Raw genomic sequence first — 26,267 nt, forward strand, 5'->3', positions numbered from 1 at the left:
AAACACGTCCAGTATATTTCATCTTTATGATATGATACCAAACTGCCAGTGCGACTGCCAGTTCCAAAACCAAAGGCACAATCTCCATGACAACCAGGAATCCTGAATGGAACATTCCAGAGTGTGTGATGATGCGTTACCACAGAAAGAAACGCTGCAGGAGCTCACAGGTGGGACTTAAGGTCACACAGTGCACCAGGTTCAGTCCATGTACAGTACATACATGTGTCGTCAAGGTAACGAGTCTGTCCGCCCGTCGCCGCCCCTCCCCCGCACGCTGGGCCCCGGTTTCCCCTCCCATATGGCTTCCATTACAGCGGAATGAGGGTCAGAGCGACACGTGCGTCGGCCCGATGACGTCATGCCGGCCTGAGCGCGGGACCTGAAACACACACACACACACACACACACACGCACACACACGGGCCAAACAAACGACACACAAGCCAGAGGAGAGAGAGGGGGGAGGAGCCAGCGCCAGACAAAGGAATGCGAGTGAGCGGGCGAGTGAGTGAGCGAGCGAGTGTGTCCTCGTGTAAACTGCAGAGTCCTTCAGTGATCAAAGACCAAACAAGAAGAAAAACCTCATCACAAACATTCACACACACTTTCATAGATAAACACGCTAACATGCAAATCTTTGAGGTTATCAAGCGATGCATTTGGCTTTAGAAGGTGGAGGGGAGAATGGGGTCAAAGTTCATGATGACAGTGGCACACAGAGGCAGGAGCGGGCGACCCCGTGGCTCCTCCCCCTCCCCCTGGTCACTGAGTCACACTGGCAGACGAGCCATCAGTAGACATTTCTCTGCATTACAAACGTTTGGCTTCACATTATCTTCATATAAAGCAGTTTTATACAAAAAGTGAGAAAATACATAATCATAGATATAAAAGCACCTCAGACTGCAGTCACTCAAACGTCTTTAGATGGAGTAGAAAACAAGCAGCTGTCCTGTGATTGGCTGTAAGGATGCGTACATACGGCCTGAATACAAGCTGGTAAACACAAACAAGAGGAAATACTTTGAAGGTTTGGATTTAGTGATTCAATCGTTTGTAAACGGGGAAATAGCACCAGTTCATCCACATCTCTGACCTGAGAACGCTGTGTGAGACAACAAAATGGCTGCCGCCTTCCCATCCACTTCCCATTTCCTGCTCGGGCGGCGGCGGCGGCGGCCGGCCCCGGGCGGTGGTCGTGGGGCGGGTGGGGGGGAAGTGAACGGTGGCGGCTGTTGGGAACGCTGAGCGAGGAGGAGAAGAGGCGTGGCCTAAATCCATCCTCCCGCCGGCTCAAACGTTAATCCCTCAGGTGGATCTCCGGCTGCAGGTCCCAGAGGAGGTCAGGCGCCGGCCCTGACCGCAGGAAATGAAACTAAAACAAGGCTAGTGGGTCTATCCAGGCCGCTGAGGTCTGCAAGAGTCTCGTCCTCCCTCTGCACATCTGTGTGGGAGTGTGTGTGTGCAGACGCTCGGGGCTATTTGTGGCGTGTGTCCGCGGCGTCGGCCTGTTGGAGGCACACGGGGCAGCAGCCGCCTTTTAGCTTGACGGGTCTCTTACAGTCGGCTGGCGGACAAGACTCCACGAAGCAGGTCACCTGGGCGTCCTGAGGGCGGCAGCAAGAGGGGATTATGGGTAAATGAGCCTTATCTCTGTGCTCTGTAGGTCAAACTTGTGTGTGTGTGTGTGTGTGTGCGTACTCTGCATTCACACGTGGTGCAGGCGTCGTTCTTCCAGCGTTCTCCGTCCGATCTCTCCCTTCCTTCGCCGTCGCTGCAGTCGGTCTTACTCAGACGAGCTTCCAGCCGTTTGATCTACAGAGACAAAGAACCTGGCGTTGACTCAGAGGGGCCTACAGCTCCGTCTCCTAGCAACACCTCACACCAAACATGCTCAGCACATACATAAGTGAGCTACCAATCTCTCCAGAACTTTCCACTAACCCCCCCCCCCCCCCAGCAGGGCCCCGCCCCCTCACACACGCTCCGTCTGGCTCTCTTTTGCAGCTTTCTCTTCATGACGGCGAGCGTTTGAGTCTCCGGCTCTGCGTCTGAAAGGTTGCAGCTGACATCAGGACGAGGACGGCGTGCCGGCCGGCGTCCAGAGGAACAATCCGCTCGCTGACAGGCTCATGGAAAACATACGTGCACGCTTACGCCCCGGTCGTTCGCCCGCCGACGCGTTTCTCTCCCCAAACAAACCCATCAGACGAGTTCAGACTCACTCAGAGTCACGACACACGTCTGATCTGTGTGTTAAAGCTTTATGACCACACATGGAAGTGAATAAAAGGTGATAGAGACTTAAAATGGTTCAGCTGTTCTAAGACCTGATGTTTCTTTTCATAGGTGAGCCCGGGGAGAGGTTCAGGGGTCGCGTCCCAAAATGTTGCGTCTGTTTGCGTCTCACACACAAACCTGCTTGCGTAAACCGGTGATGGTCTTCTGCATGTCGTAGACAAAGTCCTGGAAGTCGCTGGCTGAGGGTTCCGTGCTTCGTTTTGCAGTGGCAGTGGCGTTCACCGGACTTCCTGCCTCTTCTTCCCCCAGGCTGCGATCACAAACAGACAGACAGGTTAGAGTGCTACAGCTTCATATTGACAGGATGTTGTTGGATGGCGGTGGTTTGTGAGTCACCTGGTGTCCTGGGCGGCGGCGGCGAGTGCGCTGTCTTTGTAGCTGTGCTCGGCTGATCGACGCCCTCTGAAGTGGTAGGACAGAGCGTTGAACTGACCTTTGGTCCTGCAGTCTGGAGGGAGGAAGCAGAGGAGTCAATACAGCAACAAGCAGGAGGAAAAGACATCTGACTCACTTTGATCTGCTGAATAATCCATTAAATGATCTATAATTCATCATAAATTGAAGTGGAAATGCAGTACATGTCACTTTACCATCCTTGCTCACACACACACACACACACACACACACACACACACACACACACACACAGACAGAGGGGAGGTAGTTTCTCTATAGTGTGAGTCCTTTTCCCTTGGAGTGTTTATATACAGTATATAGTGTACACATATATATTTGTTGCTCTGTAGTGAGGTCGTCTGTAGGTCATAGGGCCTCACGCTGACACGCTGGTGTGCAGACGCCTCCCCCACCTCCCCCACCTCCCCCACCTCCCCCACCTCCTCACACCTCCAGCTCCTTCCTCAAAGTTTATCCTTCAGATTATCTCTGGAAATATGAGCCTCACACCTGCAGATCAATAACATGAAGCTAACAGGCTGGACCCTCAGGCTGCGTCAGGACTCCAAGTTAGGACTCCATGTTATGACTCCATGTTATGACTCCATGTTATGACTCCATGTTATGACTCCATGGTATGACTCCATGTCTCCATGGGACTTAACTCCAAATTCCATCTCCTGCCCCGATGAGAGGGAGCTGTCTGCTAAAACAACACGGCCGTTATGTCATGACTTCAGGGGGAGGAGGAGGAAGAAGAGGGGGAGGGAGAAGAGCAGGATGAGGGAAAGGAGTAGTAGGAAAAGGGAAAGGAGGGAGAGGAGGAGGAGGAGGAAGATGAGGTGGTGGAGGAATCACGTTTCTTTGCAACACCTACATTTCCCCTCCAGCTTTGCTTCATGTGGACTTCACAGCCGAGTGAACATGTGACGAAGGGGAGCGAGGCGTCCCTGGACGTGGAGACGTGATGACAGATTTGGTTTCCCAGCAGTCACAGCTCGTATTCTCACATTCTTCCTTCGCAGCTACGATGATGTTTGACAACCACGTGACATCAGCTGTACAAACAGGGACGCTGTTGGAACTTGCCGTGTGTGCACATACGTATACAGTCAATCCTGTGATGACTAGCGTGTTTAAGGGAAACGTTGGGGGAGGATGTTTGTCTGGCTTTGATTTTAATTCCACCGACGCTACTGGAAGTTTGTCCGCCAGCAAACGAGATGTCTGGGGAACTTCCTGTCCTCTAAAGTGCGTCCTTTGTTATGACAAAAAGGCAAAGCTGAAGCCAGAGTGTATGGTATGTTGTGTGTATATACGTATGTGTGTTTCTGCCACAGCCTGAGCAGCACGGGACCTCCAACCAGGAAGCTGCATGATCGTATACAAAGAACCAAGAGGGCACAGGGAATTAAGAGAGAAGTCAACGTGAAATGAAAAAAAAAGATGGAGAAATATCTGTAAACTGTCATTTCAACAGACTTTGCGTTCGTGGTTAAGTAGGTCACAAATGAGGACATCAGGTCTACGTTTGAGGTCGAAGTTGGGGGTGACGCATGGCAGAAAGGAAGAAGTCACAACGATACAAGATGGAAAGCAACAGCACAACGCCAGACGTTCTCAGGACCTGTAAGAGAATCTGAGAGACTCTTCAAAGTGACACACACACACACACACACACTGCGTTTTGTGTCCCCAGCCTCCCGCCCGTGGCTTCGTACCTTCGCAGCAGTCCTGCCACATGCGCAGGTCGATCTGTGGGACTTCGTCACAGCTGCCGTAGCCGTGGGGCAGCTCGGCCACGTTGAAGACGTCCTGCTGGATGCGAGTGATGTTGTCCCCGTTGTCGCACAGCACCCGGGTCAGAGAGGCTTGCTTCAACTGGGTCAGCTGGGCCGGGGTGAACACGCCCGGGTTCTCATACCAGAACCTTAGGAAGAAAGAAAAAGAATAAATCCCTAAATACAGAAGTACTACTCGTTGTTCAGTAACATCCAGGCCTGATTGAAGCTCTAGTTAAAGTAGGACGCCCTCTTTCTTGGGTGTGTTTGTTTGTTCACCTGTCGCCGTCACGCAGCCGTTTGAACTGAGACGCCAGCAAGCACATGAGTGTGGGCCCCAGTCTGCTGCCAGGGACCAGATCCTCAGCCATCAGGGCAGGAAACAGGTCCATGTTGAGCGGAGTCCCATACAGCCTGAAAAACAAAGCATTCTCTCTCAGCTGCACGATGGTGCAAGTTGGATATTTGTAGCCCTGCTAGACACTCGGTTGTGCCTGGACACATAGAGCTCCTATCTGAAGACTTTAGGACCACCAGATCCTATGGTAGTGCACCATGTAGTGTAGATTCAGGACTAGCATGGTGGTCCTGTGACCTACATGTATGTTTACTGAATGTAATAACTTTCAAACTCCAGATCCATCTATCATGATGTTAAACCATGATTCTCCTCTCCACAACCTTTCATTAGAATCAACAACCAACCACTTGAAGGTCTTGAGCTCACCTCTGAAGCTTCTCCCTCACGTTGGGGTTCTTGATCTCGTTTCTCAGGTCATCAAAGGTCCGAGCTGATGTCAGGTTACAGAAGGTCCTGTAGTCATTGTACGGTGGAATGCCGTGGTCCCTCCCCCTCTGGATGTTCATGGCGGCCAAGTCCAAGGCCACGGCGTGGGCCATGGAGAACAAGCGCTCTGTCAGCTCTGTGTTCAGCATCTGCGAGGAAACTCGCATTTTGCCGGCGACGCCAAAGAGTCCTCTGAGGAGCGGGTCGATGCCTCCCTCGTTCACGATGCGAAAGGGTGAGAAGAAGGCCCGGTGCAGGGAGATGTGACCCTGGGGAATGGGCTGGAAGTCCTCGTCTAGTCTGTAGAGGATGGGGTTGATGAGCGTGTGTCCGAAGCGGAAGGCGGCGGTGGCGAAGGAGCTGAGGATGCCGGCGTTAATGTTGGGGTCGTAGCCAACGTAAGGACCCATCAACTTCACACCTGCCTCACCCAGGATCTGATAGATGGGAGAGAGAATGGGTCAGACCTCATCAGGAGTAACCTTGCTGTCATTATGATTATGTATCTATTGTGGCCGTTACCTTTGGCAGCCATTGCCTGTAGGTGATGTGCTGCATCTGGGCGCCCACGATCTTCCTGGCCTCGTGGTAGATGGTGTCCCCGTCCCAGTGAGGGTTGAGCCTCAACAGCTCCGTGGCGATGCGGTTGTGTTCCCTGAACCAGACCGTGTGCATGGCAGTGAGACCCAGTTGCTCGTTGGCCCGGTGGTCTCCGGCTAAGAAACACGGGATTGGACTCTCGTTCTCGTCCCTCATGCACTCTGTTGGCGGTCCCGTGGCGAACGGCAACAGTGGCTTCCCCGTTCTTTGGATGATGCCTTGCCGCAGCAGACCCCTTTGGCTGGCCAAGTCACGGATCTCTTCTGATTCATGCCGTGAGTTGCCGTAGACGTTTGAAGCGTCGATATAAGCCGTCAGCTGGTTGATTTGTTCTCTTGGATAGACGCTGTTCATGAGGAGCGAGGTCATGCCGCTGCCACATACGGGGCTGGATCGTACAAAGAACATGCAGCGGGCGCCACTTCGCTGCTGTCGGGGGTCATTGGGCGGGAACTGGATGGGGAAGCACGGAGGGTCGTTAGTGCAGACCTGTGTACACAGCTGACCGTCAGAGAACCGCGACTGGCTGAGGGCCGCCACCGTGGCGTCCAAGTCGTGGTCCAGGAACTGACCCCACTGCATCAGCATGTGTGTGTAGCGGTCATCCGGCGTGATCGTCTCCGATCCAATCATGGTGGTGGAGACGAACCTGGGCAGCGGTAACCTGAAGCCGTTATGCAGCCGGTCGGTGGCGCCTCGCGGCAGGTTGAACCCGTTATCGTACACAGACTTCAGGAGTCGCTCAAACGCGGTGAGCGAAGCGCCCCACATGGGGTGCTGCAGGTTGTTGCAGGTGCCGTCGTGGCTGCGGTACTTCTGGTGGAAGCAAATGTCCGAGCAGTTGTTGAAGCGGCGGTGGGCCGTGCAGCCGGACAGGTTAGCGATCACGTCCAGGAAGCGAGGGGACACCAGGTCGTTATAACGAAACGCTACGGAGAGGAAGAGAGGACATGAAGGCAGCACATGAAGGCAGCACATGGAGGCAGCACATGAAGGCAGCACATGAAGGCAGCACATGAAGGCAGCAGGCAGTCTGACTGTCAAGAGCAGCTAAGATCTCAGAATGCTGCAACTTCCAAAGAAAACAGTCTGGGGCTGAGTTCAGACACTGAATGACCTGAAAATCAAGAGAACGTCTGGAGGCCACGTGGCTTTAGATTTGAGGAAATATGGTTTGTGTAATAAAATGTTCTATAAAAGCGTCCCGTTCCTTTACAGGCCTTTAAAGTGTTTGTATGATTCACGCTGCCGTGCTGCCAGAGTGGAAACATCCTCCACTCCTGAGGGCATCAGAGCACCGACCTGCCCTGACTCGCTCCCATGTGCCAGAGCGTCTGTGCTGCTCAAGCTCCACTGAGCACAACATCCATGTCTGTGTGTGTGTGTGTGTGTGTGTGTGTGTGTGTGTGTGTGTGTGTGTGTGTGTGTGTGTGTGTGTGTGTTTTCAGAGGAGGGTGTTTCTGCTGATGGGCAGAAAACTCTGCAAGCTTTAGGGACACAGCAACAATGAACACTTGGTTGTTGGCACAAGTAAAAAAAACACTCCCTCTCTCTCTCTTTGTGTCTTTGTCTCTCTCTCCCTGAGTCTCTCTCTCTCTCTCTCTCTCTCTCTTTGTGTCTTTGTCTCTCTCTCTCTGAGTCTCTCTCTCTCTCTCTCTCTTTGTGTCTTTGTCTCTCTCTCTCTGAGTCTCTCTCTCTCTCTCTCTCTCTCTCTCTTTGTGTCTTTGTCTCTCTCTCTATGAGTCTCTCTCTCTCTCTCTCTTTCTTGGTCTCTCTCTCTGGTCGCCCTCTGCCGTCTCTCTCTCCATGTCTCTGGCTTTATTCTCTCACTCTTCTTGTCCCTCCCTCCCTCCTTATTTATTGCTTCTTTCCAACTTGTAACTCCTCTTCTCACATCTATCTCACATCGTTCCTCCTCCCTTCTGTCCTTTCTCCTTCCCTTCCCTCCTCTCTAGCTCCTGATCAGTACTTGAGTACTTGTTTGTTATTTTGTTACAGAGTATAAATACACCCACTGGTATGATTCCTGTTTCCTTCCCCAGTGGACCCTGAAGTCGTTCCCTCCCTTTTCCCTTCCCTTTCCTCCCTCCTGAGTCTGTGGGACACAAACTGAAGTGAATATCAATCAACTTGTCTTCACTCTAAACATTGTAGGCCATCATTCATATCACACAGCGGACACACAAGTGGAAATGCTCGCCTGGCCTTCCTCCGTCTGACGCATTCACCCCCCCCCCCCCCCCACACACACACACACACACTCATATGTCTACAGGAAGGATGTGATTGGTCTATTGGCATCACACGGCACTGACATGTGGTACTTCCATGGCTTTGTTCGAACACGGCTGAAAAGAAAACATGTCTGACTCCAGAGCAGCAACGCCAACATGTTGGAAACGCCTCGACTGTTGTGTGTTCATTTATCGTCTTACTGTGTTTGTGCCGTGATTGGCTGCAGTGCCCGTGTGACGTAATGAAACATCAGGGGGACATGAAAGGGTTAATGAGCTCAACTCTACAGAATGCTTCAAGAATAAAAACATCAGTGACCTCGTTTGGATGGAAACTTCCAGAAAGTCCTAACCTCCCTGTAGAGTGGCGAGCATCCACACTCCTCACTCCTCACACCATTTGACCTTTGCACCCTTAATTGAGCCTCCATTAGAGTTAAAGCTTTCATGGCCCATAAGCTTTACATACATGCTCCTCCAGGCTGGACGTGTTTACACGCACACGCCTGCTTCCACATGTGCTCACCAACATACAGGACAAACTCAGCTCAACCCCACACACACATAATTGAGACAATCTGTGTCCGCCCATAAAACCTCTCCATGTTTGTGCTGCGCTCACAGTGATGTTAAGTTAAGTGTTGTGTGTGTGTTGTGTGTGTGTTGTGCGCCGTGACTCCGGGCTAATAAAAGTGTTTACGGGCGGCGAGTCAACGGCTCCATGATGACGTCTCTGGGCCTGGGGTCAGGCTGAAGCCTAAACGACATGCAGATGGAGGCGTCACCACAGCCAAGAGTCCAAACTGGATTAGAGTCTGAGCTGCTGAAGGAACTTGGATGGAATGTAATGAATTTTCCATTTTAGACCATTTTGTATCTACAATTTTGTCTGATTAACTGCTAAATCATTTCCTCTGAGCACGGAGCCGTTCCCTCATGGAGAGCAGCTCTGAGCCAGAGGTTCCACGCCTGAGCCCTGGGGAGGATCAGAGCTCCAGAGGCTCCAGAGGCTCCAGAGGCTCCAGGCTCCTTCACACCCTGACAGGAAGCAGCGGCGCTCAGCTCACAGACGGAACCTTTCCTGCTTTGGTTCGGTTTCACATAGAATCTATGGAGCAGTCAAACATCTAAACCCCTGCTGCTGCTGCTGCTTCTCGGGTGCAGACGCATCTTTACTGTCAGAGACTGTGAGTGATTACAGATCATCTGACGCTCTGCTGCTGCTGCTGCTCTGCATTCCTCTGCTCTGTCTTCACTCAGTTGGAGGCAAATCCTGATTTATTTGTCAGATAAACTGGGATTTACATCCAAGAGAGTTTGGGCAATAAATGTCCCTTTGCACGTCAATTTGTCCATCCAGCTGACGGCAGTGGGACAGATCAGTAACATCTAACAAACATCTCTGTCCTGTAGAGACGTCTCTGCTCCTGTCTCAGGCTGCGTCCTGACCTTCTGTGCTTCCTCTGCTTGCTTTCCATTTGGGGAATAATGTTTACAAACAATGCTTGATGGGATTCAGGTTCACACAGTAACATTAACAAGCAGGCCGTGATGTAAACTGTGCTGTGATTGGCTAGGACCGACCCGGAGTTGAACTGGAAAAGGTTTATTTCTTGTTCTGGACCTGAGTGGGATTGCAGAGTTCACATAAACCCACAGGAACCCATCTAGGGGGTGAACGCGTACAGCCTCAGTGATGTAGAGCGGTGACAGGAAGTAGCGTGCACATGGAGCGGAGCCTCACCGGTGCCGTTGGTGTCCACAGTGAGACCCTGGTTGACGTGGTTCTGGATGAGCAGCAGGGTCTGCTCGAAGATCTCCCCGGCCCGCGCCTGCTCCACCGTGTACGGGTCGCGGGGGTATCTGAAGAGAGCGAGCAACTCCCCTGGGGTACGAGGCTGACTGGAGGGAGGAGGGGTAGAAGAAGGAGGGGAGGGAGAGGACGGGGGAGAGGGAGGGAGAGAGCAAAGGAGAGGAAGATGAGTGAGGAAGATGTGAAGCCTGCAGAGGAACATAAAGGCGTTACCACCGATCAATAGTTTAGTGATCAGTAGATTAGTGATCAATAGTTCCACAGCCCAAACATCTGAACAGTTTCCTCTTCCAGCTTCTCCATTATTCTGTCGGATTTCCATGACTTTTCTAAAACTCTTGGATCATTTCATCATTTTCCAAAACTCTTCTTGGGCTGAAGAAAACATTTAGAAATTCCTCGACTTTCCAGGATTTCCGTCACCATGGAAACGCTGTGGCCTCAGTGTGAGTCATTAGCGCTCTCACAGTGTTTTATCACCTCAGAGCTCCTTTGAACTGGAGTGAAAACCAGGAGGACACGAGCCAGAGCGGCGGGAGACCAAATCAACACCAAACCCTTTACAACTCTGACACTTAGATGATGACATAATGCACCTTCAGGCCAAGCAGCTGTTCAACCGGGCGTACCTCATGTGAACACCTCATGTGTTTACCACAGAGATGTTTCAGTGTTTCTCTGAGCGTCTGTACGCCACACACAGGTTCACTTCCTGCTCGCTGCCCCTCCTGCGTGGTCACGTGATCTACAGGTGGGACGCCTGCAGAGAGATCAACCAGCGAGGGGACAGGGCCGCAGAAAAATGGAGAAAAGGAGGGAAACTTTCAACAGCTGCTGACAAATGGAGCTTCTGGGTCTAAAAGTCCCAGTTCAGCTTCAGCAGGACATTCAGGACAGAGAGACGTCTCACTCTCTGCTTCTGATGCCTCCGCTTGTAAGGTAGCCCAAACACTACATGACGCTCTGGCCAGAGGCCCCTCGCCGCTGACGCAACCAGCCGTGTGGTGTTTGGTCCGACTCCAGCTGGAGGGGAGCATCGTGAGTGAAGAAGACAAAAGAGGCTCAGAGGCCCGACGCTGCTGTGGTTACCGGCCCCTTCTCTCCTCACTTCACTTTGGCCTTAATTGTCCATCTCTTGCCAGGAACGCCTGCGGCCAAAGAGCTTCATGACCCCGGGAACAAGTGCCACCGGCTCCTCTGCCAGAGCGCTCAGTCAATCTGCTCCGGCTGCTCCGTCTGCAGGCTCACAGCGGCTCAGTGCCTCTGGATCTGTGATCCTCATTAAAGGAGAGCTGGAAATCCCCTCGTGTCAGTTTGGGTTACGCACACACACACACACACACACACACACACACACACACACACACACACACACACGCACACACACACACACACACACATCAACAACAGACAAACACATGTACAGTAGGTGCCTGTGTGTGTGTGTGTGTGTGTGTGTGTGTGTGTGTGTGTGTGTGTGTGTGTGTGTGTGTGTGCGTGTGCGTGTGCGTGTGTGTGTCTGCGTGCCAAGAAAAACAAAGCACAACTGCAGACCGCATCATTGGACAGGATGGAAACACTTGTGACCGGAGCTCAAACCACCTACACGTCTCAGAGAGGAGAGAGAGGATAAACAAAGGGCTCAGGTTTCCATTGTTTCCTTTGAGCAACTATCCAGAACACCAAGCAACCACCTGGGACAGCTCGGCAACCTCCCAGGCCATCACCGGGAACATCATAGCAACCTAAATGTGACAACAACGGCCCTCAGAACCACCCACAGGTACCATAGCAACCACTCTAGCAACCATCCGGAACATCGCCAGCGAGCCCGAACACAAAAGCAACCTCAACAGCAACCAACTGCCCCATGACCACCTGCATGGCAACCAACCTAACCAACCAACACAATAGTACAATGGCCCTAGCAACCGCCATCTATGCCACAGCAACCACCCACAGCAACCATCCCAAATCCAACCGTCGGCCCAATGGAGAGCTTGCATGTCGCAGCTCCCTGTGTGTCGACGCGTTTTTGTCTCACCCATCAAAGAGACGTCTCCGGGTGGATTCGATGGCGCTGTCCACGTTCCTGATGGCCTCCTCCAAGGATGTGGTGACGAAGGTGTCGCCCTCTCGGCTCACGGCGGGAACTGTTTGTTATGAGGAGACAGAGACTGCTGAGCGTCCAGTGAAGGGTTAATAAAGCAGAGATGTGACGGCTGATCAACGAGAAGCACGAAGTGGAGAGGAAACGTGACTGTGTGTCCTCGTTAGCATGGTTACCTTCCACAGTTAGCACCATGCTGCTGACTTGGTAGCCGATGGGATTGCGGGCCACGCACTCGTAGCGTCCGCCGTCGGCCGTGCCCACGTCCGTGACCTCCAGGTGACCCTCGGGGCTGATGTGGAACTTCCCGCTCTCTGTCACCTGTACGCCATCCTGGGAGAGAGCAGGGGGGCAAAGGTCACGACCCCCGGCAGGTAGCATGTGGAGGTGGGGACGTGATGAAGACGACACACAAACATCTGGACTCAACTGAATCCTTTATTTCACCACCCACAACATAAATGTAAACAAACACTGGCAGAGGCTCCATAAACGCCCCGGTGCTGCTTTAAGGTGAGAGGCGTCTCAGCCAATAGGAGGCCAGGAGCTCACCTTGTTCCAGGTGATGACGGGCTGAGGCTGACCCTGAGCGCTGCACGGGATCTGGACGTCCTGGCCCGACTCCACCGTCTGGTCCCTCGGAGCGTTTGTGAAAACAGGCGTAACTGCATGAACGAGAACACACACACACACACACACACACACACACACACACACACACACACAGACACACACCAGACTTTGTGTTACGCTGCTGTCACTATTTTAATATCCTGAATACACGTCTGCAGGACATAGATCATCTTCATATGTTCAGTGTGAGCTGAGAGGAGGAAGAGGAAGAAGAGGAGGAAGAGCAGCTTCACCTCCGGCTCACACCACAACAACCGCTGAGCATTTATTCACTTCATCACCTGGTGTGTCATGGCTTTGTTTACAAACTCTCTGTCATTGTCTCAGGGTCAGACACACACACACACACACACACACACACACACACACACACACACACACACACACACACACACACACACAAACACACACACCGGGTCTTGTTCTGATCAAATTAAATCAAACCAGCTGTTTCCTATTGGAGCTCACTGATTGAGTAAGTCAACAATCGTTCAGTGTGTCTTACAAGATGCACATGCACACACACACACACACACACACACACACACAACCCTTTTACAGCTGCTGGGTTTTTAGGCTAGGGGGGGGGTACTTGCCCTCCCTGCCCCCGCCCCCTTGGCCCCCCTGGTTCCTCCCTGGTTCCCATGTGGGCCCCCACTCTGAGCCACCTGGTCCTGGGAAAACCCCACATTTGACCAGGGGCTGTTTCATCAGAGTCACACACACACACACACACACACTCACCAACGCTTGCCTCTGAGCAGATCAGGGCCGAGTCAAAGCTGCATTCTCACAAAGGGTTAAAGCTCAATCAGACAAAGTAACACCTGAGGCCCTCACAGCTGAGCCTCTGCTGTCAGGCTCAGTTTAGTGAAGGTTCAGAGTCTCCTCAAAGGAAAGGATCGTATGAGATGCTGACTGCCAGCACGAGATCAGGAGAAGAAGAAGAAGAAGAAGAAGAAGAAGAGTTTTAATGAACAAGCCACAGACTGTTTGCCTTGTGTTGCCTGTGTGTGTGTGTGTGTGTTTGTGCATGCATGTGTGTGTGTATGTGTGAGTGTGTGTGTGTGTGTGTTTATGCATGCATGTGTGTGTGAGTGTGTGTGTGTGTGTGCATGTGTGTGTGTTTGTGTGTGCATTTGTGTGTGTGTGTGCGTGTGTTTGTGTTTGTGCGTGCAATTGTGTGTGTGTGTGTGTGTGTGCGTGTGTGCGTGTGTGCGCGTGTGTGTGTGTGTGTGTGTGTGTGTGTGTGTGTGTGGCGTCAGCAGCCTGGGCCGTTATCCAGCGTGTTAACAGGCTGCATTACTACATGGAAAAACATGGTGTCATTTTAGGATTACAGGCCGCCATGCTTTCCTGCGCTGCATCAGGCCTGTAATTTCAGCTCTACCACACACACACACACACACACACACACACACACACACACACACACACACACACACACACACACACACACATCTGCACACAACATGTGGAGCACTTACACAGTCATTCATGCCTTCATCCACATCAAATGAAAGGCGTACGTGTAAACTCCACACATACACATGTAAAGATGCTGAGTACACACACAGAGAAAGCTGTGTGTGTGTGTGTGTGTGTGTGTGTGTGGAGGCGCTGTAACTTTTTAATAGCAGGCCCGTACACGTAAACAACAAATGAGCTGTGAGTAGAGGGCACATAGAGCCACGCCCAGCTCACACACACTTTATGACCCTGCAGCACACACACACACACACACACACACACTCAGGCCAGCAGCAACAACCCCACCTCTGTGCTGCTTTGGGCTGTTCTCTGTTGATGTGAAAACCATGAAGGAGGAAGTAACAGATGTAATAAATCAGAGTGAGATTAGAGACAAACCATACTACACAACAACCTGTGTGTGTGTGTGTGTGTGTGTGTGTGTGTGTGTGTGTGTGTGTGTGTAGATGTTTGTGCTTCTCTTCAGGTCTGTAGGTCTTTAATGGAGCCTTATGGATCCATGTTTCTTCTTCTACAGCACAAAGCCGTGTCACATCTTTGTTTATCTACATCCTCTCAGCTGCTTCATGTTATGGAGGTCAACACGTTTGTGTTGGAGCCTATAGGGGCTTGACCCCGTGACCTCTGAGTCCTCACCTCTCTGCTGGATGCTCAGATGCACGGCGGTGCGTACCGTCCCCACAGGGCTGACGGCCTGGCACTCATACTGGCCCTCGTCGTGCGCCGCCACCTGGGTGATGCGTAGCGTCCCCGAGGACAGGACCAAGTGGCGGCGGTCCAGGGGCAACGGGCTGCCCCCCCTGGTCCAGGCGATGACGGGCTGAGGGTAACCGCTGGCCTCGCAGGGGAAGTCCACCGTGTGGCCCTCCACCGCCGACTGGTCCTGGGGCCGCACCGTGAACTGAGGGATCGCTGAGGACGAAGGAGAAGAAGACGAGAAGACTGAGGACACAGCGTGAGACGGATGAAACAAAAGGACCGGTTCTGGTTCTGACTCATACCTTGTACGATGATGTAGGCGGTGGCGTGTATGGTGTCCACGTTATTCTGGGCGAAGCAGGTGTACTGGCCCCCGTCGGCCTGGACCACGTTCTGGATGTACAGACCTCCGGAGGGCGTGGTGTTGATGCGGGCGTCGTTGGGCAGAGGCGTGCGGTCCCCCTTGGTCCAGGAGACCCGGGGCTGAGGCTGACCTGTGGCGCTGCACTCCAGGGTCACGCTCTCCCCCACCAGCACCTCCGTGTTCTGGGGCTGGATCACAAAGCTGGGCCGAGCTGGAGGAAGAGGAGGAAGAGGAGGGGGGGGGGGGAGTTCAGAGATCAGTCTTCTCTCAGCTGAGTCATGTTTGTCTCTCTCATGATGTCAGCAGAAACCTGCTCAGACTCGTCTCTCTATTAGAGCTCAAACATGTGGAGAGCTGCTCATCTTCATCTTCTCCTCTTCACACTCTTTCATGACAGCAGAGTTAAATCAGCGTCTCTGTTCTTAGGAGTCAGAGCTCAAAGTGACTCTGACTCTCTCTCCTCACTCCTGTCCATATTAGGACTCTGACTCCAGATCACCCAGCCCAATGTTTACAATCACTTACACACACAGGAAACACACAACAGCTGCTCTCACACACTCTGCCTCAACGGGAAGAGGCGGTGAGGTCGTCTGTTACCCGGGCGATGACCCCTGAGTGGTACACGGACTGATTATAAGTCAATCAGGCGTGGAGCGAGATAAGAGCCTCTGTGATGTGTGTGTGTGTGTGTGTGTGTGTGTGCGTGTGTGTGTGTCCGTCCGTGTGTGTGTGTGTGTGTGTGTGTGTGTGTGTGTGTATGTGTGTGTGCGTCCTGCAGCCTGAAGACGTCTCAGGGGGACGTGAGGACGCGTCTCACTAGAGAGTGTGTGGTGTGTGTTCACTCACATGGAGCTCCAAAGTATCGGAGCGTGACCTGTGAGGTCTTCACCTCCCCCGCCACATTCTTGGCCATGCACTGGTAAACTCCCTGATCCGTCTCCCTGGTGTCCTGGATCATCAGCGTCCCGTCCTCCAGCAGGTTCAGGCGGCTGTCGTCACGCATGTTCAGAGCGTTGCTACAGGGGAGGAACACACATGAGACAAACACACACGAGACAAACACACATGAGACAAACACACATGAGACAAACACACACGAGACAAACACACATGAGACGAACACACATGAGACAAACACACATGAGACGAACGCACATGAGACAAACACACATGAGACAAACACACATGAGACAAACACACATGAGACAAACACACACGAGACAAACACACACGAGACAAACACACATGAGACAAACACACACGAGACAAACACACATGAGACAAACACACACGAGACAAACACACACGAGACAAACACACACGAGACAAACACACGAGACAAACACACATGAGACGAACGCACATGAGACAAACACACACGAGACAAACACAGATGAGACGAACGCACATGAGACAAACACACATGAGACAAACACACACAGGATGCAGCTCAGTGTACGTTGTTGGTCACACTTGTGTTGTATTCACCCGTGTGCATGCGTGTGTGTTGGTTGCGTGTTGTTTGCGTGTTGGTTGCGTGTCTCACTTGTTCCTGAGCCAGATGATCTGTGGTTTAGGGTTCCCCTCGGCCCTGCAGGTGAAGTAGACGGTGTTCCCTGACGTCACGTCCACATCCTGGGGCTCTGAGGTGATGCGGGGGACCTCTGCAGGACAGACAGGTGAGACAGGTGAGACAGGTGAGACAGGCATGAGCACACATGAGCCCAGGAGGACGTCAAGGTCAAAGGTCAGGGCACACACCTGCCCCCAACTCACCAACACGCCACCAGATTTCACTCTCTCACTCTACACACACAAACACACACGCACACACAGAATGGAGTGGGAGGGGCTACAGTCAGGTGGTTTCCCCTCTCCCTGAGACCTGGCTCTCCGTGCCGTCCCTGCTCCCCTGCTCTCACCACAGTTGAGCTCCTCGGCGGTGAGCGTGGCCACAGAGCGCCCCTGCAGGCGGCTGGGGTAGTCACAGGTGGCGGCGGCCTGGGCGTTCCCCGACTCGGCGTAATGCTTCAGCAGGTCGGCAAGCCACAGCAGCTCACAGTCGCAGTTTAGGGAGTTTGAGTCCAGACGCCTGAAGGCACACACACACACACACACACACACACACACACACACACACACACATGTTACAGTAATGAATGGAGAAAGAGTTAAAGATTAAAGCCACAAGCAAACAAAATGAGTGTGAGGTTTAAATAAACTTCTACATTCCAGTCATATCGCTTTTTATCCATTTATGTATGACATAAACTGCTGAGTCCAGTCCGGTCCAGTCCGGTCCGGTCCGGCCCCAAACACCGGGGCTCACCAGGGCCGCCCTGGAACAAAGTCACTTCCTGCTGCGGAAAAGACTCTTTGTGTGTTTGGTCCGGCTGTCTGGTGACTAATCTGCTCTGGGCTCCACCACAAAGCCTCCATTCTCCCTCTGAGGCCTTCAGACTGCAGCGTGTGTGAAATGAAAAAGAAGAAGCGGAGCGATTCTGAGTGTGACTGAGGCTCAGAGGCGTCATCGCTCCGTCCTCTCCACCTTTCTGCAGCAGTGGTGTAAACAGTTCCCATGGATCTGCAGCTGCTGGGAGCAAACATCAGGTTGTCTGTGGGCCAAACTCACAGGCAGGGCGTCACACTACCAACCCCAACCACCAACACACACAAACACACACACACACACACAGAGCCCAGAGAAGCTCCAGACTTACTGCAGGTCTGTGCCTCTTTTGTCCCGTTAGCCTGCTTCATGTGCAGGGAAACTCTTATCAGCGCCTCCAGCCTGCTTATGTAACCTGTACCTGAACGCCACACTGAGGCTGAGGCTGAGGCTGAGTGTGTTTCTGTGTAAGCACGCTGGCCCGTGATCTAACAAATCCTGGAAGCCGTCGCTCATGACGAAGGCGAGAGGAGGAAAACAGCGAGCCGGAGCCAAACTGCTGATTGTTCCTCACCGTCTGCTGGCTGCAGGAAGCCGGGGCTCAGCGCTGCGTCTGGCTCGGATTAGAGACGGCTTGGCCTCGTGTTGTTTCGCTCCACTACGCTCATATTTCAGGGAAAGTGGAGCAACATATTTGTGAGATTCATCATCGAATTCTTTGGTTTTCTCATCACGGCCGGGCCGGCGTACCGCGGCCCGACGCCGAGGAGAAGCAGGGCGAGCGTGAGAACGGAGCGGAGCGGCGAGGTTACATAGCATTCAGCTGAGACACACACACACACACACACACACACAGGCAGCTGTTGCAGAGGCTGCTGGGAGCTTTTCCACTTACAGTCTCTTCATGGAGCTGAGGTGAGAGAAGGTTCCAGGGACGAGCTGAGTGATTCTGTTGTTGTGCAGAAACCTGAGAGACGACAGAAGAACCATCAGCTGTGAGACACACACACACACACACACTACTATCGAGGTCAACATGCGATTGAGTAATCAGTGTGGGAAATCAATTTGATGAAGGATTGTGTTTTATAGATTCTATATTATAATTACATACTTCCACAGATGACATCATCTTCCGTGGTCAGATTCTGCTTGTGTGTGTTTTCTGTTGTTTCCTCTCTGAGCTCATCGATCATAGGAACATATATGTGTTTGTTGTTGAGTTAAAGGATTTACGAGAGCTTCCTCTTTGTTATTTCACAGCTAAATGTCAAAAGGGAGGAGTAGAGACACGCCCCCTTCCCCAGGCAGACTGTGACTGTTTGACCCCTGTGACCTCTGTGACCTCCGCCTCTCTCCGTCTATCTGCCCTGCAGATCTCTCCACCTGGCTCAAGTGGCTGCTTTGACTGTAACCATGGAGATAATTCCTCACGAGTGCACCTGAGAATTCCGTCCCTCCCTCCCAGTTTTCCCTGCAGGTGTCCCGAGGCGGCGGCTCATAAACGGCGACAATGAAACAGGAATGCGTGACGGCGTTCCTCAAGCTTCCGACATCTGCTGGAGAGAGTGAGGAGCGAGGCGGCGTTCAGGCTGCACGTCCATAAAACAGCCTGCATCCAGAGAGCTCAGGGTCCATTAAGTGTGTGTGTGTGTGTGTGTGTGTGTAAATGGATGTAAACACAAATCTGACATGAAACACACAGATGGGTTTTGTTCATCCTGCAGCACACGTGTGTTCTCAACGTGTACCTGAACGTTACACGACCTCAATCCTTCTCCAGGTTTCGCTTACGTCGCCTCGCCACCTCGTTGGGAGGAAATGGAAGGAACACGAGGCCCAGAATGAGTCAAGGGGCGGAGCTTAAGGCCCGGGAACAGAACTCTTCACCTGAGGCTCTGTGAGGTTCAGACGCCTGTTCTGATTTATGGCCGACAGCCCTGCGCTCTGCTTTCTATCAACTCTGTGTGTGCGTGTGCGTGCGTGTGTGTGTGTGTGTGAAATGAGCCACATTTGCCGATCCGTCACTTACAGACGCTCCAGCTTAGGGAGGTGAGTGAACGACTCTGGCTCCAACGCCTCGATGTTGTTGAAGTGCAGATACCTGCAGAGAGAGAGCGAGAGACAGACAGGTGAAGGAGCATCACACACACACACACACACACACACACACACACAGGAATGTGCAGTCAGGCTTCAGATGCAGAGAAGAGGCTCCATGGCTGAAGGACACGACTAACATGAAGTCACCCAGCAGGGAGGAGAGCCTGAAGCCATGAAGGCACGGAATGCAAACATGATTTATGATGAAGCCTGAAGGAGTGAAAACATAAATCAGAGCATGTGTGAGTGACTGAGAGGGGAGGGAGGAGAGAGAGAGGGGGAGGAGAGAGTGAGATAAGGGGGAGAGAATGAGGGAGGAGAGGGAGAGGGAGGAGAGAGAGAGGGGGGAGAGAGAGAGGGAGGGTTAGAGTGAGATGAGGAGAGTGAGGGAGGAGAGACAGAGAGGGGGAGAGAGAGTGAGATAAGGGGAAGAGAATGAGGGAGGAGAGGGAGAGGGAGGAGAGAGAGAGGGGGGAGAGAGAGAGGGAGGAGAGAGTGAGATAAGGGGGAGAGAATGAGGGAGGGGAGAGAGAGGGAGGGTTAGAGTGAGATGAGGAGAGTGAGGGAGGAGAGACAGAGAGGGGGGAGAGAGAGAGGGAGGGTTAGAGTGAGATGAGGAGAGTGAGGGAGGAGAGACAGAGAGGGGGAGAGAGAGAGGGGGGAGAGAGTGAGATAAGGGGAAGAGAATGAGGGAGGAGAGGGAGAGGGAGGAGAGAGAGAGGGGGGAGAGAGAGGGGGAGGAGAGAGTGAGATAAGGGGGAGAGAATGAGGGAGGGGAGGGAGAGGGAGGGTTAGAGTGAGATGAGGAGAGTGAGGGAGGAGAGACAGAGAGGGGGGAGAGAGAGAGGGGGGAGAGAGAGAGGGAGGGTTAGAGTGAGATGAGGAGAGTGAGGGAGGAGAGACAGAGAGGGGGGAGAGAGAGAGGGAGGGTTAGAGTGAGATGAGGAGAGTGAGGGAGGAGAGACAGAGAGGGGGAGAGAGAGAGGGGGGAGAGAGTGAGATAAGGGGAAGAGAATGAGGGAGGAGAGGGAGAGGGAGGAGAGAGAGAGGGGGGAGAGAGAGGGGGAGGAGAGAGTGAGATAAGGGGGAGAGAATGAGGGAGGGGAGGGAGAGGGAGGGTTAGAGTGAGATGAGGAGAGTGAGGGAGGAGAGACAGAGAGGGGGGAGAGAGAGAGGGGGGAGAAAGAGAGGGAGAGGAGTGAGGAGGGAGAGAAAGAGAGCATCGGTTGTCTCTGCTTGTTTGAACAAAAGCTCACCAATGTTCAGCAAACCAGAGGAAAATGCTTTGTCATCATTCCTGCAGCGTGTGTGAACAGGCTGTGACTGTGATGATGTCATCATGTAATGACTCACAGTTACAAACTGCAGCTTTAATGCACGCATGTGACTGCGGCCATGTTGTTTATAGTGCAGTAAAGAAGCAGACACGCAGACACACGCAGACACACACAGACACACACACACACACAGAGTGACTGTGTGTGCTTCATTCGAGTTTTAACGACTGGAGCCCAAAATTGCTTTTACAAGTTTGGATGTCGGCAGGCTGGAGTCAAATCACCTCACTGTGGCTTTAATGGTGTTATGATGTGTGATGTTTATATGTGCAGCCACCAACCTGCCCGCTACATGGAGGGGGCGGGGCTAAATGCTCTGGCAGCGAGCGGCTCCACTCACGTCTCTATCGGGCTGCGAACCTGTCGCCCTCCTATAAAAGCTTTTATTCCCCCGACTAAATTCAAAACAGCTGCAGCCGTGAAAGCTGCAGCCTGAATGGATTCTGCTCGCTGAATTAGACATTTGTTCGTGCTAACGTGCTGACAGAGAAGCTCAGTCAGCCAGACGCCTGTTCACACCGCCGCCAACCAAGAGGAAGAAGAAGAAGAAGAAACATCACGAAACCAACAAACGAGTTTCTGTGAGTTCCTTTCTTCTTCTGCACTTTGTTGGAGCGACGTCGTCCAATGAGGCGCAGAGTTTTCAGTCACATGATGCGATCAAAGCGACGCGCGGGCCGAGAATCTCTGTGACGCTGCAGCAACAGGAAGCCACAGGACGACGCCAACATGAAGCGGTTTCATCATTTAGAGTTCACTTGGTGTGAAAACGTCGTCTGTGATTGACTGATTGTGTTTTTGTGTTTGGTCTGTGTTGTCTGATTCATTTGAGAGCGGGGAGGCGTACGTGCTGAGGAACAGGGGCATGCTGGGAGGTGAGGTCACTTCCTGTTTTCAGTAGATCTCACAGAGAAACATTTACTGTAAACAAACATCAAACATCTTTACCATTCACAAACTCTGAACAAAAGACTCAGCAGGACATCACGACACAACAATGTGCACAGGAAGCTTCAGAGCGTTCAGCTTCAGAGCGTTCAGCTTCATTTACACTGAAGCTGCATTCACACTTTGCATTAAAGCAGATTTGATCATCAATCAGTTTAAACTTCCTTTGATCAAATGAAACATTTCTGATGGATCAAATATCTAAATCATCTGAATCAAATCAACTTTAGGGCTCAGATTTACATCCCTATAACACGTAACCGCGGTAACGACCGACCGGCTGAGAGGCGGCGATGGTTGAAGCTTTTTAATGCAAAGAAGTAAAGATGAGAGTGAATCTGCTGCAGACGGAGAGGAGCAGGAAGCTGCAGAGTGACCGGACCACAGGTGACACATGCCACTCATGCAGGGGGGTCACGGGGTCACACGACATGCACGGTGCAGAGGGGAGGGGGGGGGGGGACTGCTGTCAGCTGATGATCATCTTGATTATTGATTATAAGTGAACACAGCGTTGGACCATCAGATCAATATGAACCTCATCAACTCATTCATGAAGTCCATCATCAACGTCCGTCAGTCAGACTGAGCCACATTTGTTGACATCACGTGTTGACATCAGGTGTTTACGTTTCTCATCTTATTGACGGTTTTATCAACTTTGTCTAAACTCTAATGAAGCAGATGGGATCAGTTTATAATGAAGACAAGAACATGAATGAGTTATAGGAGTCCTTCAAAGGGGGGGGGGGGGGGGGGGGGGGGGTAGAGGAGGAGGAGGAGGAGGAGGAGGAGGAGGAAGGTGTAGGTCACTTACAGTTGCTCAAGAGAGACAAGCCCCTTAAACGCTTGTCTGTCAATTGATTGGATTTCATTCTTGTACAAATAGCTGGAAGGAGAGATAATCAGTAACATTAGTAACACACACACACACACACACACACACACACACACACACACACACACACACACACACACAGGAGCATCTGGTTCCTCTCTGCTCATCAGGAGAAGGAGGAAGGATCCAAACTAAAGCTTCATCTGTTTGTTTCTGTCCTGATTGATCGATCGTCTCCAATCGTCCTCTCGTAGTTTCAGATGAAGGCCAGAGGCTGAAGCTTCTCTAGATCTGCCTCCTCTAGAGCAGCCAGGTGACGCTCTGTATCAATCTAAAGCCTCACATCTCTTCTTCTCTCTGCGTCTCTGTAGGATCAAACCTGTTTCCCTCCATTCTACTGAAGGAAACGGGGGGAGAGGAGCAACAATGGCCGACCTCCTTCATCTGACACCGCCCGGATCTTTACAGGCCTGATGAGACGCAGCAGACACGTTTGGAGAGAGAGAGAGAGAGAGAGAGGCATTGTTCTGGTCTGTGACCTCTGTGTGTGTGTGTGTGTGTGTGTGTGCGTGTGTGTGTGTGTGCAGGTAGACGCAGGATACAGATGTCGCTGCTCACACAAACACGTCACATCCAATTCCATCGGTCTCTGTGGAGCCCAGAGGAGAGACTGATGATGATGATGATGATGATGATGAGCTGTGACTCACACCGACACTCTGCAACATATGACTGAGAGTCAAAGGACACAGAGCGTCTGACTCTGCTGCTCCAGCAGAGCTGTGGGAGCTGCGGGGAGATTTGCTGCTAAGTAAACAAACAAACACACACACTCTCACACACACACACACACACACACACACACACACGCACACACACACACACACACACTCTGGAGCTTGAGGACTTAGCGGTTGACTGTGTAAGCCAGCTGAGTGCAGCGGCTCACATGGGGGCTCAGACAGGAAGTCAGGTTTGGAAACGTGCGGTCACATCATGAGGTGAAAGGCCGTGCGATGATGAGGAAGACTGACCCTCCTCTCTCTCATCTGCACCGGCTTCCTCTGCTAAGAAGGTTTACAGAACTGCACTTCCTGATCGGTAAAGTAGGTTTAGTTCTGGAGCCATGATGTGAATGTGGGAGGGGCGAGGGGCGAGGGGCGGGGCCTCTCACACACTGACGTCACAGTGAGAGGGGGGGGCGGGGGGGAGAGATCCTAAAGTGCTTTGACCTGGACGTGATGATGCCCCCCCCCCCCCCCTCCGTGTGAGCGGGAGGACATGAAAGAGGAAGGAGAGGAGGAGGATGGGGAGGAGGAGGACTTCACTTCACTACACCATGGGAAGAGAAGAGGTGGAGAGAGAGACGCCCTGTAGCCTGCAGCTACAACAGGAAGTGAGCAGCGTCCTCGCCATCATCAGGGCCGTAAATAAAACTGTGTTGAAAAAGCAACAGGGCCTCATTAAGGCTTCTGCCTCTGCTTCTGATCACATCTCAAATATCAATGACTGAATGATTGATGGTCCATTAAGTGACTTCTGGGTTCCTCTTCTACAAAGCTCTGAACTTTAGAGCCTGGAGCCTGAACACAGCAACGAGTCCATCAGACGATCGGACATTAAGAGCTCAGACATCAGCTGCTTCTTATCAAGCCCGTCTGGTGGGAAGAGTGAGTTAGAGACGGGCATTCTGGGTAATCAGACCGGACAGGACAGCAGTTTGGAAACTCTCACCATGTGCCCCAGCTGTAAGAGAGTAAGACTGTAAGCTCCACCACATCAGGGACCAGCAGGGCCGGAATGGAAGAGAGTAACAAAGCCAGGAGGAGCCCCCCCCCCCCCCCCCCCGCTCCACCACGCCCCCCGGCTCCACATGCCTCAGCAGCACCTCTGTCCTCACCCGCCGCCCCCAGGTCACGACTCCCAGACACACGCAGACACACACAGACACACACACACAGACACACACAAACAAAAGGTTCCTTCTCACTCATGCATTTTCTGGAACCTCCTGCTAAATTCCTTCAGACTGAGCAGCAGGACAGAAGACTGGAGCTCCGGCTGAGGAAGCAAAGGGTTAAAGTACGGCGACCACCTGCTTATTACGCTGACGGGACAGAAATCCACCTGATCTTCTAGAAAACCATCAAATAAAAACACCAAAGTGATGTGAGGAGAACTTACAGATATTTGAGGTTCTCCAGGTCTTCAAAGGCCCCCCTGGGGATCCTGCGGATGTGGTTGTTGTTGAGGAGGCTGTGGAGCACAGAGACATCAGGACGTCACACACTCCTCACACACATCTGAAGGGGGAGGAGTTTATTCTTCTACACAAACTAAGTATGTAGATGTTTAAGCTCTGATGTTTCTGTGAACTGCACTTTCACCACGGCCCCTAACTGCAACATGAAGGGACTGCAGATCAACTTAATCCTCAAGGGAATAAGGGGAATATTGAGGAGCTTATTTACATTCATGAGACAATCAGCCTTTACCTCTGTGTGAACTAGAGTGAGAGAGTTAAAGCTCTGACCTAAAGCGCTAACTTGAAGCTAACTGAGCTCATTCCGCTCATTTCCCTGCCAGCCGTCCTCTCGCCTTATTCCACAGATAACCAGGTGCTATTAAAGCGGCATTAGTCTGGCAGTGTGTGTGTGTGTTTATGTGTGTGTGTGTGTGTGTGTGGGCGTGTGTGTGTGTGTGTGCGCGTGTGCGTGTGTGTCCGTGACTCCAGAGAATCACTGCTAGTTAATCGTGCGAGAATTTAGAGTCTTAAGCCAACATCTCATAGCAACCATGAAAATATTTGTTTTCCTCTTGTGAGGGCGACTTATCCACATTACATCGCCACTAAAGGTGATTCATCCTCCAAACACAGCCACACCTGCAGGAGATCTGGTCTGTGTGCAGCAGAGTCCGGGATGTGAGGCTGCAGGACTCAGTGAGGAGTCCTGGTGCCTCACAGGACTCAGTGAGGAGTCCTGCAGCCTCACAGGACTCAGTGAGGAGTCCTGCAGCCTCACAGGACTCAGTGAGGAGTCCTGCAGCCTCACAGGACTCAGTGAGGAGTCCTGGTGCCTCACAGGACTCAGTGAGGAGTCCTGCAGCCTCACAGGACTCTTGTGTCTTATCAGCTTCAGCGCTGTCTTATCTGGAGGTATGTTTGATAAACCAACGGCCCTGAGAGTGGAAGAGGGAAAACAAAAGTCCTCTCTGATTGTGAGCTGAGCTGCATGAGGGGAAACAGCTGGAGAGTCTCAGCCGTCAGTCTCATCAGGGGGAGGAGTCAAGCTCAGATTAATACAGCGTTGATGACTTACAGTGTGTTGAGGTTCTTTAAGCGTCTGATGGATCCTGGTTGTAAGTCCTTGATTTTGTTGAACCTCAGGTCTCTGTAGAGCAAAAACACAAACAGTGAGTCATCATAACATCCAGAG

At 52.2% G+C, this 26,267-nt stretch overlaps 1 protein-coding gene across 1 annotated transcript; it reads right to left on the minus strand.

Annotated features, from left to right (window-relative positions):
• Positions 1-26,267, minus strand: pxdn (peroxidasin; the record flags this gene model as incomplete). Its single annotated transcript, XM_076170568.1, has 22 exons — positions 1-1,610; positions 1,705-1,818; positions 2,422-2,554; positions 2,641-2,752; positions 4,422-4,630; positions 4,761-4,895; positions 5,209-5,705; positions 5,791-6,797; positions 9,847-10,004; positions 11,960-12,068; positions 12,202-12,358; positions 12,578-12,690; positions 14,786-15,061; positions 15,151-15,423; positions 16,062-16,231; positions 16,762-16,879; positions 17,138-17,307; positions 18,500-18,571; positions 19,637-19,708; positions 22,810-22,881; positions 25,015-25,086; positions 26,151-26,267. Coding segments are annotated over 22 exons (4,285 nt in total), but the record flags the coding sequence as incomplete, so codon positions are not given.

Source organism: Genypterus blacodes, unplaced genomic scaffold (genome assembly GCF_046128005.1).
Source record: "Genypterus blacodes isolate CSIRO-AG114 ecotype Tasmania unplaced genomic scaffold, CSIRO-AGI_Gbla_v1 ptg000224l_1, whole genome shotgun sequence".
Taxonomy (NCBI): domain Eukaryota; kingdom Metazoa; phylum Chordata; class Actinopteri; order Ophidiiformes; family Ophidiidae; genus Genypterus; species Genypterus blacodes.